The 17,669-nt window shown below is 38.0% G+C and overlaps 1 protein-coding gene and 1 long non-coding RNA gene across 2 annotated transcripts in view; both read left to right on the top strand.

The window, feature by feature from the left end:
- The window catches only part of LOC127537755 (uncharacterized), a 329,554-nt gene that overhangs the window by 214,889 nt on the left and 96,996 nt on the right, over positions 1 to 17,669 (top strand). The window lies entirely within an intron of this gene.
- Positions 337 to 11,269, top strand: slc35f6 (solute carrier family 35 member F6). The gene is made up of 6 exons (XM_022199848.2): positions 337 to 556; positions 3,711 to 3,783; positions 8,059 to 8,230; positions 8,563 to 8,778; positions 8,993 to 9,103; positions 9,734 to 11,269. Exons 1-6 carry the CDS (start codon positions 480 to 482, stop codon positions 10,219 to 10,221), a joined length of 1,137 nt encoding a protein of 378 aa, XP_022055540.1. The 5' UTR covers positions 337 to 479; the 3' UTR covers positions 10,222 to 11,269.

Raw genomic sequence — 17,669 nt, 5'->3', positions numbered from 1 at the left:
CCCCCAGGCTTAGTATTTAAATTAAATTGTGCTTTGAGATATAATTAAATAAATACTCATACACAGTATCCCCACTGTTGCTAACTGCTTGCTGAAAGGCCTCGAGGGAGAATAAGAACAGAGAAGCACCTGGTAGCATGGTTTTATAGACAAAAAAGATTTTGCAGTAGATACCCAGCAGTGCCTTACACATCTAATGAATCAGAGTTTTCGAACTTTAAAGTACATACTTATATCTTCCTCCGTCTAAATTAATGGACTTCACTGGGTGTCTCGCTTCAGCTTTTGAGTTTTGTGATTTCCGGATGGTCGTGAAGGCAACATGTCATTGCGCAGCCGTCAGCTGACTGACCTGTCACGTGACGTCTCACAACACACATAGGCACAGCAGACTGTGGAGGTAAACTAAGCACCTTTTCACAAAACTCAGTTTGCTGGTGGTGGTCTTCGGCTTTGTTTCTTTTGTTTCCACGTCCAGCATGGCTTGGACAAAATACCAGCTGTTCCTCGCAGGACTCATGCTCACAACAGGCTCCATCAATACGTTATCGGCTAAGTGAGTAGAATTAATTATGCTTTTTTTTTTTTTTTTTTACTGTGTCATGTTCATAGTCAGGGCTATTGACGGTTCGCACAGGTGCTAGGTCACACAAGCAGCATCCTAAAACCAGGCTGGATCAGTGTTTAACCAGTTTCCTAGATTGTTCCTTGTTCATCCCTGTAGGTTAGTTCATCATCGGTAAGCTAAAATATGAATTCGTTTATTATGTTTACCTTACAGAGTATTAACATGCAACGTACATGTCTAACTTGTAGCTGTAGCTGCTGTATTGTAGTTCTTTATTTAGTTAATGAATGGCAAGCTAACGGCTGATTCGTTTGCAGACTTTAAAAGTAGCTACAATAATTAGAAGAGTGACAAGAAGCTAGATCTTCGCGGCCGGCTTTTGGCATAGTTTCATGACAGACATTTGGGTTATGGAAATGACAGGAAGCAGCTGCTGCTGATGGGATGAAAATGCTACATTTATCTAATCATGAGTTATTTGTACTGATCAAACTTGCTCTGATGGAATCCCACTCAGACATTGATGTCCTGTGAGAGATTAATCAATTTCCTTGTTCATCCCTTTATATAGGTCAAAGGTAGTCACAATGAGTGGCTTGACATCTGAACTGTCCTATGTTTTAGGACTACAAATAACCACTTATAATTCTCATTTGAACATGAAAAAAATCTGAAAATATTTTTTTAAAAGACTATATCTGCATTGTCTTAGACCACTGTGGGATATACTTGGTGTGTCAACAGTACACAGATAATATATTTACAATGATTTAAAATAGAGAACGGCAGTAAATTGTAACATCTGAGAAGCAGAAAAGTTTACCATTGTTCCTCAACAAATTACTTAACATTAGGTGATTATGAAAATGGCTGTCAGTATTCTGTCAATCAACCAATGCACCAGTCTACACTCTGAATTGTATATATATTTGAGTAAAACTCACAAATAATTAGAATAATGAAGATGATGACAATAACTATATTTATATAGCACCTCTAGAAACCAGTGCGAATAAGACTTACACAGAAAACAATGAAGGAGCAATATATGGATAAGTTGGAAAAATATTTAAAATCTTCTTCTCTGTAAATTATTTAATGTTTTCTCTTTTCCTGGTTTTAGCAGAATGTTTATCAGCCACATTCTGTACTACCTGAAGCCTCAGAAAAGACAATTTAAGTAGTTTATTAGATGAGATGCAAAAAAATCCCATCCCATCACAGAAACATTTTATATTATATTTGAGAAGCAGAGAGTGTTTGGTATTCATCAGATTATTAAAATACATGTTGATTACATATTAGTCCTCTCTTGTTGTCATGACAGGAAGGGGTTTGTCATTTTAGTGGAACAGGAAAGTCAGCTTTTTTAACTTCTCCAATAATCTGTGATGTCAGCCTTTTAGTGCCTGACACACGAACTTCTCTGCCCATTTCTGGTTTTGTAAACTAAGCTAAACTCAAATCTGTTAGAATTATAGCTTTTATCTGTTTTGATCTGTTCTGTGGTAATCTGTCAAACAGTCTGACACTAACAGGTAATGTTTCATTACAGTGCCGCCTCACTGCTTTTGAAGCCTAACAGCTAAGATAAATTACACCTTGTAGGCTGATAGTTTTGGTGTAGCTTTCTTCTGTTCTTTCATGCAAGGCAAGGCAAGGCAAGGCAAGGCAAATTTATTTATATAGCACATTTCAACAACGAGACGATTCAAAGTGCTTTACAAAGACATTAAGAACAGAGGATGATGATTATTAAAAGAAAAACAAAAGAAAACATTTATGAAATCATTAAAAAAAAAGTCAGAACAGTAAAACGATCAAAAACAGAAGTCAGAAAACAAGAGCAATTATTAAAAGAAAAACAGAACAGTAAAAAGATCAAAAACAAGAGTCAGAAAACAAGGGCTGTTTAAAATAACTGTCATAAAATAAGAGTTAAAATAACTGTTAAAAGTAACTGTCATAAAATAAGGTTTAAAATACTTTAATCAAAAGCAGCTGAGAACAGGTACGTCTTAAGAATGGATTTAAATGTGCTGAGAGTTTCAGCTGATCTACAGTTTTCTGGGAGTTTGTTCCATATATATGGGGCATAGAAGCTGAATGCAGCTTCTCCGTGTTTGGTTTTTACTCTAGGAACTACTAGAAGATCTGATCCAGATGACCTGAGTGGTCTGGGTGGTTCATACTGAGTCAGGAGGTCTCTGATGTATTTTGGTCCTAGACCATTTAAAGCTTTGTAGACCAGCAGCAGGACTTTAAAATCTGCAACCATGCACCATATAAAGATTTTTAATCAAAAACACTCTGGCCACAATAAAAAGGGTTGTAATAGCAACAGGTCGAAACTAATTACATTTCATGTACTGATGAACTCGGATGGTTGAGAGAAGTATATTGAAGAAGTGTTGTGTCATCACTTTTGGAGACCACATTTTCAATTCTTGCATGTTGAGGCAGACAGAATGCTCACATGTCAGTCATGTGCTGTGTAAATACAAAAATCAAAGGTTTATGTCTGCTTAAGCAATCATTGTCTAAAGAAGGGAAATGCAACATCATCCAGTCATCCAGTCTGACTGTGCAGTGATTCACTGGACTGCTTGGTGGAAACAGGTCACAGTGAAACAAATGTACTGCATTTAATGGGAGAAGCAAAAATCATTTATGTCATTACAGTTCAGTCAGTTGTTTTCAAATGCAGGCATAATGGGAAAGAATTTAACATTAGAAAAGAACTTCTAATGTCATGACACTTTTTTCCATTGTGTATTTTATTGTTAAAAGCAGATGTAATGTGAAAGATGTACATCATGGCGTCCAATATAAAGGGTGCTGAAACAAAAATATCAAGCAGAGATTAAATTATGCAGCTAAGACAAATTCATCTTCGTGTAGTTTAGTATATTCGGTTTTAAACTCAACTGATGGCAATTTGCAACAGGTATGGAATGTCATGTGTGTTTGTAATATGAACTGTGGGCATTAATGAAAGGCTGAGGAAGAGCCTCGTGGTCAGAACAGCAGAGGAAATAACATTCTTTAATAGGAACTACTTGATGTGCAGATCTGTTTTAGCCTTTGCTTATTGTTTAAAATTTCCATAATTTAGTTGCAAAAATGTCTTTTTGTCTCACAGATGGGCTGACATGTTTACAGCAAGGGGTTGCCATGATGACCCTGAACATACATTCTCACATCCATTTGTGCAGGTATTGTAATAAACAGCACGAGACCATATCGTTTACTACTTCATTTTCACTCAGCTGTGTGTTTGTAATAGTCCGAAGAACTGCTAAACTTTCTTAGTTCCGAAAGAAAATGTTAGCATTGTCAACCATCATGTACCTAATTTAGTAAAGTTTGTAATGTTTTTTCCTTGTTGTTTGACAAGATAGGTCCAATTTTTAACAAAAATCTTTCCTATTTTTGTGTCTTTTACTGAATATAAAAGGAGTTTATAAACCAACCCAATTTTGTATGGGCCATGGTTGTGGACTTGCCCCCCAGAGATAGGACTCCAGACAGCAGCATATTAAATGGGATGAGAGCATCAATAGAGGACAGGAATAGAATGACAGAAGAAAGGAAGTTGCAGATTTGCCCTTGTGACTGACTGACAGTAACAGTAGTCAGGGGCTGTAGAATGCATCAAGGGAAGAAGAGATGTGTGGTAAAGTTAGTGTAGAGTAGCCGCATTGATCAGTACTTCTTGAGAAGTCAGCTGAGCTAGTTGGCTGAAGTCCAGCGAAGGGTAGAAAACCACAGCAGGCAGAATATCAGTGACCCTGTCATTGAGGGGGCTAGTGCTGGCCTGGGGCAAATGGCAGGAAAGAGTTGAAGACAGTAAACGGGGATTTTACAGTGACATTAGATGGGCTTAGGGGAACAGTGTTGAGTAAATTACAGAGGATCAGGGTCATAATTTCTGCATATGGTGCAGAAAGATTTGGGATTAATGATAGAAAAAGGGTGGATAGATTGCAGCAAGGTAGGTCCAGGCAACAGAGGGAAATAGTGAAATTAGTCAAGGACACAGCTAAAAAAAAACAGTGGAGGAAAGTGACAGATGAGAGAGAGAGAGAGAAAGAGAGAGAGAGAGACAGGGAATTAATGCTCTGCAAGAAGAGCTCAGAAACTGGTTAGCAGGGGAAGAACATCAAAATAGGAAGAGAAAGGAGAAGGCAAAAGTCAAAACAGCATTTTATAAGGACCCTTTTAATTTTGTTAGAGGATTGCTCAGTCAAGAAAAGGGAGGGCAACTCAAAGCTTCAAAGCAAGTACTAGAGGCACACTTAAAGAAGACACACTCATACCCACGGAAGGATAGAGGCATGGGCCTTCCTCCTGATATACCACCACGACGTCATGGATATTCCATGGATTACATGGATATTAGGCCATGTATGTGGAAAGAGGTAAAGATTTTAGTAAGATGCACAAAGGCTTCTTTAGCCTGGGTCCACTGAACATGACAATACTGTATGGGTTGTGTTGTTAAAATGGCGTGGTCCGCTGGTACAGATGGTGGGCAGTGGCAGCTGGCATGGAGTGGGGTGGCTCTGGGATGCCTTTAAGCTTCTCCAAGGTGTCACAAAATGTCAGTGAAGGGAGGTGCCCACTTGATAATCTCTGTGATATGCTGGCTTGTGCTGCCCGTCTGACTTATCCATCTTGAGCTGTGGGGGACATGCCGGTAGGCTACAAAACGTATCAGTAGGGGGCATAGTAAGGTGGGTCTCTTCAGTGAGCGCTCATTCTTCTTATTAAAGCACAAGTACTTTGAGCAGTCGAAAACACATATTTGTAGATTTAAAAAAAAAAACATACAGTGGCATGTTGGAGTGTGTTTTTGCAGGTCAAGTGAGTGAAATCCTCATTTAAATAACATTCAAGTACAAACTTTTTACAAAGGTGATGATAACTTGTCGTGAACATTTTTAGAACAAGGTGATGTATCTCAAGAATTGTCGCAAAGCTGAACGGAAGTGGCGGAAAAACAAAATTCAAATAAATTACAATATTTTCCAATATCATCTGAAGATTTATAACACAGCAATCAAACAGCCAAGAAAGGAACATTTTTCCACATTAATTCACAATAACAAAAACAATCCTAAGGTACTTTTTAAAACAATAGACAAATTAATCAACCCTGTTTTTAATCAAACTAAGGAATCAGACTTGTCATGTGATGACTTTGCAGTCCACTTCAGCAGTAAAATTGATTTTATCAGATCAAACCTTTTACTTTCTCAGCCTTTGAGTTTTAACTCTTCTGAATCTTTGGTTTTAAGTGGGGAAACACTGGAAAGTTTTGTCCTGGTTGATGCTGTGATGCTTGAAAAAGTTTTTAAACAACTCAATCTAACTACCTGCCTTTTAGATCCCATTCCAGCATCCCTTTTTAAAAACTTCTATGACTTTTTTAAACAGGATTTTCTTACTATTTTAAATTATTCTCTTCCGACAGGCGTGTTCCCCTCTGCTTTTAAAACTTCTATTATAAAACCTCTCTTGAAGAAAAGCAATTTGGATACCCCTGTAGCTGATAATTTTAGACCTGTATCCAATTTGCCATTTTTAAGTAAACTTTTAGAGAAGATTGTTTTAAACCAGTTAAATGATTTTATTAGTTTAAGAAATATTTATGAAATTTATCAATCTGGTTTTAAGAAAAATCACAGTACAGAGACTGCTCTGGTCAAGATTGTTAATGACCTCAGGTACGATATGGATAACAAATTACCCTCTGTTTTAGTTTTATTAGACCTGAGTGCTGCATTTGATACTGTTGACCACAAAATTCGTTTAAGTAGACTCCATGATTTTATTGGCATCTCAGGCACTGTTTTTAACTGGTTTAAATCTTATCTTAGTGATAGAAAGTTTTATGTGAACCTTGGGGATCATTTATCACAATGTCATGACATTGAGTGTGGTGTTCCCCAGGGTTCAATTTTAGGCCCTACTCTTTTTTTAGTCTTTATATGCTCCCACTAGGTAATGTCATCAGGAGACACGGCATCAATTTCCACAGCTATGCTGACGACACTCGACTTTATGTTGCCGTGTCTCCTGATGACACACGGCCACTTGATGCCCTTTTTAACTGTATTTTAGATATTAAATCATGGATGGCAGACAACTTTTTACAGCTCAACCAGGACAAAACTCAGGTTTTAGTCATTGGTTCAGGGGTCAAGAGAGAGAAACTGGTCAGCAAACTACAAGCATTATCTTTTAATCCGTGTGGGCAGGCTAAAAATTTAGGGGTTTTATTCGAATCAGAGCTCAGTTTTGAGCTACATATCCGGGCCATTACCAAAAAAGCTTTTTATCATTTAAAGAACATTGCCCGAGTGCGACCATTTCTCTCTCATGCCAATGCAGAGACATTAATCCATGCTTTTATCACCTGTAGAATAGATTACTGCTATGCTCTTCTTTCTGGTCTCCCGCAAAAGAAAATCTCCTATCTTCAGCTCCTACAGAATTCAGCTGCACGGATGCTAACGGGGACCAGAAAGAGAGCCCATATTACACAGATTTTAAGGTTTCTGCATTGGCTACCCATTTCTTTTAGGATAGATTTTAAGATTCTTTTATTGGCTTTTAAAGCTCTTAATGGTCTTAGTCCATCGCATTTATCAGACTTGCTTTTACCGTATGAACAAATTACAACCCTCAGGTCTTCAGGAAGTTCTGTGTTGACAGTTCCCAAGGTCAACACCAAAACTTATGGTGGGGCATCTTTTTATTACTACGGGCCCTGCTTATGGAACAGCCTTCCTGAAGACCTGAGGGCTGCACCTAATGTTAATGTTTTTAAAAACGAACTTAAAACCTACCTTTTTAGTCTGGCTTTTACTTAATTTACCTTTTAATGTTCTTATTCTTTTTACAACTCCCAATTTATAATTATCACTATTATTATTATCTTTATTATTATTTTATCTATCTTTTATTCTGTTTTAGTTTATTTTATTATATGATATATTTAATTGAATTTATTTACTTATTTATCTATTTATTTTACTGATCTACTTATGGATTTATTTTATTTTATTCATTTATTTTTATTTATTTATTTTACACTTTAAACTAACCTCCGGTGTTTACCTATTTTAAACCTTTAAGATGGTGTTTCCTCAGTACGTACTGGGTATAACAATGTCCCTAATTTATTATTGTCTTTTATTTATGTTGCTTTTAACAATACAGTGTATGGATTGCCGGGTGGGTGGGTTCGGGGCTGAGTGGGGTGGATTTGGGTCACAATTTCTTTCATCTATTTTAATTATTTGTCTGTTTGTAAAGCACTTTGTGCTACAACTCTTGTATGAAAAGTGCTATATAAATAAAGATTATTATTATTATTAATGTTCTAAGAGGTTTAAAATATAAACCTTGCATTTGTTCAGTTTTCTATCAAAGTTGTGATCTTCTGCCTGTCTGCCTCTCCCTGTCCCATATTTTCTATGCAGGCAGTGGGGATGTTTCTGGGAGAGTTCAGCTGTCTTGCAGTCTTCTACATCTTGGTTTGCCATGACAGACGTAGCCCAGAACCTAAGATGAACACCGGAGGGAGCTTCAACCCTCTTCTTTTCTTTCCTCCTGCCATGTGTGACATGACAGCCACTTCCATCATGTATGTTGGTAAGTGACCACAGTCTGTATCTATTAAATAAAGAAGGAAATATTGACTGTAATCTTGAGGCGCTTCTTTGTTTTATTTTCTGCACTATGCAGTCAAAGGAGAAGACATCACTTATTTATTAGAAATACTTTCAGATAGAATTTGCTTTTCTTAATGTTACTTCCATTTTAATAGGACAGTATGAACTGTGTGTTTATGTATAATGAAAAGGAAAGTCTTCATTTCCAGATAATAAATCTAAAAGATTAATTTTTGGCGATGTCGCGGATTCAGCCATATTCAAACTTCAGATGGCCCTTTGTGTAGCTAATCTATTTAAATCTTTTTGCAGCGCTCAACATGACAAGTGCCTCCAGCTTCCAGATGCTTCGTGGAGCTGTCATCATCTTTACTGGTCTGCTTTCAGTGGCTTTTCTGGGCCGTCGCTTGGCATGCAATCAGTGGCTCGGCATCTTGATTACCATTCTGGGCCTGGTGATAGTGGGCCTTGCCGACTTAATCAGTGGGCACAAAGATGACTCGCATCAACTAAGTGACATCATCACTGGTAAGAGGTTTTTTCTTCCTTATAGTAAATAACTCCATATTAAATCAATGGTGTTGTAGGATACGCCTGATAAAACAGTATGGGATGAACCTCATGTTCTAACTTTACAACTGCACTACCTAAAACTACACAAAAATTGTATAGGTTTGTTTTTTACTTAAAAAATGCAGTGTTTAAGCATGAAATAATTCACTGCTACTCCGCTGTCCTGCAGGAGACCTTCTTATAATCATGGCTCAAGTCATTGTGGCAGTGCAGATGGTCCTGGAGGAAAAGTTTGTCTACAAACATGATGTCCATCCTCTTCGGGCAGTCGGAACTGAAGGTACGGTAGTTTTTAATTCACTGCTTTTGTGTTTTTTATGAAACCCTGGTAGTCTTAAGCCATGGGTTTTACACTTTCATCAGTACACTGCAGCTTCAAGGTGTAAAAGTTTAGCTATTGCTTTGGTAGCTTATTTTGCTTATTCTTCTAGTGTATGTAGGACATCAAATGGTCATTGAACAAAGTAAAGAGTTTTATTTTCAATTCATGGCGGTATCACATCCCATACATTTTGCAGCACATCTGACCCAAAATGTTAAGCGGTTTTTACCAATGTATGCCATCCTTCTTGTTTATGACAGTCATGCTTTTGAGGGTATCTGATGTGGTAATGCCCTATCTTATTTTAAATCTATTACACAGTGGATATTAAACTGAAGCTAGCCTTTAACAAAATTGCATAGCAAATCAATTCACATTATCTGACGAATGAATTGTAATGAGATATTTTCCTTAAATTGCTTAGGCCTATTTGGGCTCCCAGCCTCGTTTTGCAAAATACATCTGAAAACAAGTTTTTAAAAAATGGTGCAAAAAGTATTTTGCCTTTATTCCAATCTTTGGTTTTGCCTTGCAAATGACTGGATGATTTTATAGTGAGTTCAGATTAACACAGTTCTGTATTCCCAGGTTTCTTTGGTTTCCTCATCCTAACGCTGCTGCTGATCCCCATGTACTTCATCTACGTTGGAAACTTCACTGACAATCCTCGGCATGTTCTTGAGGATGCAATAGATGCGTTCTGTCAGATCGGACACCAGCCACTTATTCTGTTGGCTCTGTTGGGCAACACGGTTAGCATCGCCTTCTTCAACTTTGCTGGGATTAGCGTCACTAAAGAGATCAGCGCCACCACCCGTATGGTGCTGGACAGCCTGCGGACACTGGTCATTTGGGTGGTGAGCCTGGCATTGGGTTGGGAGAACTTCCATGGCCTGCAGGTTCTGGGCTTCTTGGTCTTGTTGCTGGGTACATCTCTCTACAATGATCTACACCGACCCCTGTTGGCCAGAATACCATGCTGTGCTGGAATGGTGACTGTAGATGAGGAAAGCAGCCCAGGAGAAAGAGAGAGACTTCTTGGTGATGACACGATGGAAGCAAGTAGAGATCACTAGAACTTCCACACTTAGCACTCAGACAGCTTCCCACTGTAGTGGACTGTGTCAAAGGCACTGCACCTTTCATGGATGCTGTCAGTTATCTGTCAGTCGATTTTTATTCAACACCTCAGATTTTAACTGGCCTCTCACAATATTGTAAATGGTGGAAGTGTGAAAACATTGTGAAAAAACGTGCTTATTTGCTTTCTTGCCAGGGGTTAGGTGGGATGATGGATACCATTCTCATATATGTACACTAAATGAAGCTGGATATTGTTAGCTTAGCACAAAGATTGGAAACAAGAGGAAGCAGCTATATTGGATCTGTCCAAATGCAACAAAATGGGGAATTCTCAACAATATAACCAATATGAAACCCACAATGGGTTGTTTTTATAATTTAGTCTTGTTTGGATTAAAACAAGACATATTTTAATGTTAATTTGTAAATTTTAGAGGTACTGGTAGATAGATCTTGTTTTCTGACAAGTTAGCCATTTCCCAGTCCTCAGTCTTTTGCTAAGCTAAATGAAATTGCTGGTTCTATCTACGTACTGTGTTTACTGCACAGACATGAATGTTATTAATTTTAGTAAGCTTATATCCTGAAATGTCAATCTTCAAAGAAAAGGATGGTAGAGAGGGTGACTGAAGGGAACAGGTTTTTAAGAGATTCCTGTTTTTCTTCATTCTGAAAACAAAAACAATTTATTAAATAGACGGACCATTGACACATTGTAATTGTTTGAATTTTTTTTTAAATGCTTCTTTATGCATTTTTTTTCTTGTGTTTCTAAGGATAATGATAGTGACTCCAGTTTATTTGATTGTGCCAAAATGTTTGTGCACTGTATTTAATTCCTGGCAAATGCACGACAGAGGTATTAGTTAAACATTTCTTTGCTAATCAAACTGCAGAGCCAATCCCTTAATCTCTGTTTCATTGTTTTCTGAATTTCATATACACACTGAAGCAGTTTTTAAATAAATGTCTGGGTTTTTTTTTTCTCTGTCCCACAGTTTTATTTGAAAAGATGGACTTGTTAAACAAGTCAAAGCTCTACACCTTGTGATTTGTACTTGATGCTATAAATCCTGCTTTTCTTTCTGTGTTCAGTTATCCAAACCATTGACATCATTGTACAGTAAGAAAAAAGGAACTACTACTAAAGTCAAAAGATATCAAATATAGAGTAATTGCTTTTCTGTGTTCATGTGAATGAAAACTGTTTTGACAATTGGACAATTGAAACATTTTAAAATGTCACCAGTTTTATTATTTTTGTGCATTTTATGAACCAAACTATTACTATCTCACTCAAAAACTATAAACATACCAATCACTAATGAAAATGACCTTAAATTGCAGCTTCAGTTGTGGTTTTAGACCTTAATTGTACAAAGAGGCAATGTGTGGGATTACTAAACCATTAAACTTGAAGGATGTATAGAAAACAAAACTGCTAACATAACACAATTTATCTCATGGTTACAAAAGCCACTTTGACTGTTTTTCTTTAATGAAAATGTTTACAAATCTGATGAAAATGTAGCACAAGTTCGGCATTAAAGTTAAAGTGTGTAGAAAGATCCAAAGGTTAAAATCTAATGGCACCCTTCACCAGCAGCTGGCACCTGACTTCACTTTGAGTCAAACCTACACCCCCTCCCAAAAACTGTTTCTACACTTCCAAAATGGAAGTCAGGAGCCAGGAATGCCCAAAGGTCTGGACACGTGACCACCTTCAATTTCATGCAACAGGATTACGAAAAATGTGGCCCACCACACACATTAATTTGTCAATTAGCCAGATAATCACATGGACTAAGAACAAAAATGTCTAATGATATTGCAGAATTTGTTTTATAACCAGCTATTAATCCTTGACCCAAAAGCAAAATCATAAGTCGATGAATTATGTTAACTTTGTCGTGTCTTACTTTAGAATAGCGTTACTTTTAAACTGACAGTAAGGAAAATATGGTTTCTATCTTGCTGACGTTTTTCAACTGCGTCTGCAGTCTTCCTCAGAGCATCAGCTGACGTATGATGATGTGTCGTTTTTAATCAGGTGACTTTCCTGACAAATCTATCAGAATCTGAGTAAGATGTGGTCGGGCTATATTTATGGTCATCTGACAGGATGTTGGTCTCACTTATGGTGTCTGTCTTCTCTGGACATTTCTATGTCTCACACAGTCTCCAAGGAAAATTTGACTGCCACATAGGGTTTGGACTTTTTGTTTTTTTCTTCTTTGCTTTAATCTTCATATGAGTCTGTTGGATAAATATAGTCTGAGTCTGCTCCTTGGAATTGTGGGTAACCATTTCCTCAGTTATGTTTTGAAATGAGTCTCCCACAGACTGTATAATGAAGATGGACACACTACTGTGATGTCCCCGTTGGTTTCTCATCAAGTGGATGGAACCTTTGCAGTGCAGAGTCAAGAGGAAATGTCCTGCAGTACCACTTTCAGCCAAGTCGAACAGTCAATAGGCTGATGGTGCTATTTCTACATTTAATCAGTTACTCAACAAAGTGGCAAAGGATAAGGGGATACAAAAATGGCTGTATTCTTGGTTGTTTTTGTACTACAAAATTGTTCAAAATTGTACAAAATTCAGTCTGGTTTGAAGGGGGAGCAGCTTGAAGATACACAGCAAAACCCAGAGTCTTTTCTAAAAGAGTGAGACTGAGCCAGCAGCTACATGAACCTGCTATATAGGAATACAAAAGGAAACACTCAGGGACTGTAAGCAGCACACCAGCAATTTAGGTTCATGTTTAAAATCTATTAATTTTCCTCTCTGGCAATCACCAATATTCACACTAAATACATTTACTTTTATATCTTAGTTTACAACTGGAATCCTCGCTACTTAAAATGTCTTTGCCTGCAACCTTCTTGTAGACACCAGAGAAGGTTTCCACAACAGCAAACATTACATTCAACATATATGCACCAATTTGTCACCTGTTGATTTTAGACCACTAAATAAACTACAGTATCTCTTCTCCAGGGCTATTTTAAACTGACGTCTCCGTTTCTGACAGCCTCTGCTGCTTGCAATCCAAACCTGTCAACCACTGAAAACATTTTCCGCATTATGATACAATGAATGCAACCAAACCAGTCCCTGAACTGTGCAAAACAGACATGTAACAGCAAGTTAGGTTTTTATTGGGTGTTACATTGTTAACTGACTCTTGGCAAACAAGTTCATATTTCAAGAAATTTCACATTGTATAACCAAGCCACTTCCTGTTGCCCACAAGCAGGGACCATTATATATTGATTCTACAGTATTTTCTGTATATAAACATGACAAACTTTAATATCAACCAGATATGCAATAATCTTATTGTTTAAGTTGTCTTAAAGAGTTCTGTTTCCATACATCCACTGATGTTTCTTTTCAATAATTTTTTTAGATGTAATCTGGTGCTTTTTTTTAGTTTAGTAAAGGCAGAAAAGAATAGCAATGTCATGATTCAGAGGTGAACCCAAGCAGCAGGCACAGACAAAAGGGTGAAAATTATGATTTAATTAAAGAATGAAGACAAACAGAAACATCTCTTAAATAACACAGGTGAGGGAAGAGCAGGAGGGAGAACTAAACAGAAACAAACTAAAGAAGGATCAGGGACCGAGGTAAAAACTATAAAATAAACGCAACTAAACTAACAAAGGGCAGACCCGAAGGCCGATTTAAACTAAACATAAAACAGAACTAAGTAACCGGAAAAGGGAGACTTACAACATGTCCAGGGTGAGATGGTGGAAGCGGGCAAACAGATGGAGCAAAATGGGAGACATGGCGAGGGCAGGGAAACAGATAAAAAGTCCAAAGGTGATTTAGTCCAGAAAGCTGAGTGAAGAAAACAAGGAGCAATGTGCAGGGTCCAGCGAAGTGCGCCGTGGGCTTGGAAATGAGAACATGGAAACAATGAGCCAGCAGTGAACTGTGTAAAAAGGCCGGCTTATATACTGCAGTGATTGTCTATTCAAGCCAGCTGCGCTCTCCACACAGCTGTTCATCATCTGGCTGATTGAGCCAGAGCACCAGAGCAGGAGGATCATGACAAGCAAAGCACTTCAATATTTATTTTTTTTCAAACTAAAATCACTTGCTTGCATTCCTGAACAGAAAAATGTGTTTAGTGGTTTTATGTTATTTTCATTCATTCTGACATCTCAAAAAATTCCAGTGTGCTGGCTCAAATTTGGGTATAAAAACGTGAATTCAGTTTGAAATTCCTCACTCCTCTTCAAAATGTTGAAGCATAGAGAACTCACTGAGAAAGACAAAGTCCGGATTAAAGCACTCCACGATGCGGGATGGTCTTTGAGAAATAAGCGGATTCAGTATCTCGAAACGCGCAAAGCATGCTGGTCCAAGTCAAAGGTCAGGTCACCCCAGATCAGTAAACATGGCCGAGCGTGATACAGATATTGAATACTCTGAGCGTTGTAGAGTTGATGTTTAGAAAGATTTTTGTAAGAAACGGGGATACAGTGTTACCGGGAAGAGAAAAAAGAACTCGCGGCCCTTGCTTGGGCATTGTCATTTCAAAATGCCCCAATAGTATTAACAAAAGAGCAGGAACGGGAGGCTGTCAACATTGAGTACAAGTCTCTGCTTTGGATCGATATTGACGGCAGTCAGATGACAATTCCAGATCCCTTATGTACTATTCGCACGGGATTAGTACTACCTGCCAAAACACCAGTTTTGGTGCGACCTATCGCGCGATTTTGGAACGAGATTTGCTTTCTAGCGTCCTGATACAGACCACAACAAATAGCGATCGCCAAGTAATGTGGAGATTTTCGTTCACTTCTCATCTCTAGTATGTTGTGGGGCACTCGTTGAGACTATCCGAGCCGGTCAGTGTGGGAAAAAAAGTTGGGGCGGACTTTGACGCGTGGGGGGCAAGTTGCCCCATATTTTTCGCTAGCTGAGCTGCTAGCTGAGCTGCTAAGCTGCCTGCCTGGCTAAATCCTGGAGCTATGTCGAAAATTAATTTCTCCATCACTCACATGTATGAAAAGACATATGAAAACAGACCCCAGGTTGAAAAAAAACGAAGTTTCCCTTTAAGTGCATTCACACGGGATAAGCGAAGTCTGCATTTTACTCAAAATTACTGACATTACAGCCAGGATATGATGTCAGATCCACTGTTGTCGTGTCCATGTGCAAAGAATAGACTATATATAGACTATGTGTATATATATATATATATATATATATATATATATATACACACACACACACACACAGTCTATTCTGTATATATACACAGTCTATGGTGCAAAGTGGAAAAGTCGAAAAAAGCACAGACACTGGCTGTGCAACTAAACTTTAAATACATTAAAAACCTATGTTGTAACAGGACTATTGTTATTGTTTTGTTAGGTTTAGGCACAAAAACCACTAGGTTAGCTTCATGGAAAGCTTGTGGTTCAGGTTAAAATGATCACTTTTTTAACATAGGATGTAGTCATCATGGCAACAGTAAACATGTCAAAGCAACAACAGCGGGAAGCGCTGTCGGGATAGCGGGCTGTCAGGGCATTTGTTTTCAGCCTGTTGAAAGATATGCTTAACGCACACTGCTACGCATGTCATCTATCTCAATATCCTTCCAAATTTACTTCTTCTTGTTGATTTAATTTCGCCGTTTAAGTGTATGCTCCATAGGCCTGTTATGTATCAGCCTACTTCTGCATTTGCTCCTAAAATGCTGTCAGTAATTCCACCGCAGCCTCCATAATTCAACTGAAAAAGATGTAGAAAAAGACACGCAATAAAAACCAACAGCAACAAAAATACCCCCAATCACTGAGATGCAGATTCACACGGGACTAGTATTATCCCAGGACGTCGGTGTTCGGCGAAATATATTAGGTAATTTGCGAGGGAACTATTACTTTACTAATTACCGACATGGCGTATTTGCACGGGATTAAGATCACCGACCTCCTTGGCAATTATTACAAATCACCAGAGGTCCCCAGGTAATAGTAATCGCGTGCGAATAGGGCTGACTGCAACGCTTTATCGGGCTTTGTTGACACGGTGGGTAGCTTTGAACTCTGACCCAGCACCAGGCATGCGTACTTATAACGTTGATTCCGCTTATTCTCACAGTATGGTCGAGCATACCTTGGATGTGATTGCAGAGACTGGTATATTTTGGTAATTGGATTTTATGTTCTAAAGCAGGTATTGAAAAACAAAAACGAGTGGTTATTCAATTTTCGTTTTAAAATACAAAACTAATATAGAAATACAAGGCATTTTTCCTTTTCATGATTAAAAATGTGTATATGTAATTTTTAAAATGCTTTGATTTTCATTTTATATTTACAATAACAAAAATTATTAAGAGACTGAATCGGGACTACTACCCAGGAGCCAGTAGTGATGAGGGGATTACTCCTGTCAGTGTGGAAGGAACAGGTGAGCTTTTGTAACAGAATGAGTGAACAAGCAAGAATTAGTTCCAATATAACCACTTTCTATGCCCAAAAAATAGCAGTGACCCGTTTTATTTTTGAATTATTAAAACTAAGATAGTAAATACAGGAAACCCACAAATGAACGCGAATAGAATGAAAGTAATATGAAACTAGACGAGCCCCCAGTAGAGGGCAGAACCACACCCATGCATGATACTCTGTATCAATTTTGATCATCCTAGTATATCCCTTCCTACTTGATCTGCTGACCTCTAACTCCACAACTGAGCAGGGGACCTTAGACTGATCTTCAGTGAGTTTGATTATCCTGACTTCAGCACTTGCAGAGATATCTGACTGGACATACACACATACATACTTACCCAGCCAGATACCGAAGCGAATGCAGTAACCCTGCTGACATACGTCAGGCATGGTTAATAAGCCTGCAAATTTTGCCATTGAAAATATCTTAATTGGTTAACTGATAGGGGCTGCACAGTGGACGTAGTGGTTAGCACTATCACCTTGCAGCAAGATGATCCCCGGTTCAAATCCTGGGGTGGGCCTGGGATCTTTCTGCATGGAGTTTGCATGTTCTCCCTGTGCATGCGTGGGTTTTCTTCGGGTACTCCGGCTTCCTCCCACAGTCCAAAAATATGCTGAGGTTAATTGGTTACTCTAAATTGCCCGTAGGTGTGAATGTGAGTTTATTTATTATTGCTTGTTTATTATTTATAGGATCCCCATTAGTTGTCACCATGGTGACGACTATTCTTCCTGGAGTCCCTAAAAAAATAAGACAATTCCCAAAATAGAAATCACGAAAAATACAACATAAAATATCAAACAAGCAATTAAATTATTCTCATAAACTAACTCAGATCATAAAATAAAAATAGATATAAGCATACATCATAGCGTGTGCGTGCACACACCCTCTCACACACATCAAATTCTTAAAGGGTCATACACAGTACAAGTATAAATACATA

This window comes from Acanthochromis polyacanthus, chromosome 16 (genome assembly GCF_021347895.1).
Source record: "Acanthochromis polyacanthus isolate Apoly-LR-REF ecotype Palm Island chromosome 16, KAUST_Apoly_ChrSc, whole genome shotgun sequence".
NCBI lineage: Eukaryota > Metazoa > Chordata > Actinopteri > Pomacentridae > Acanthochromis > Acanthochromis polyacanthus.
The sequence above is the reverse complement of the archived record's forward strand: the minus strand, read 5'-3'. Positions and strand labels throughout refer to the sequence as shown.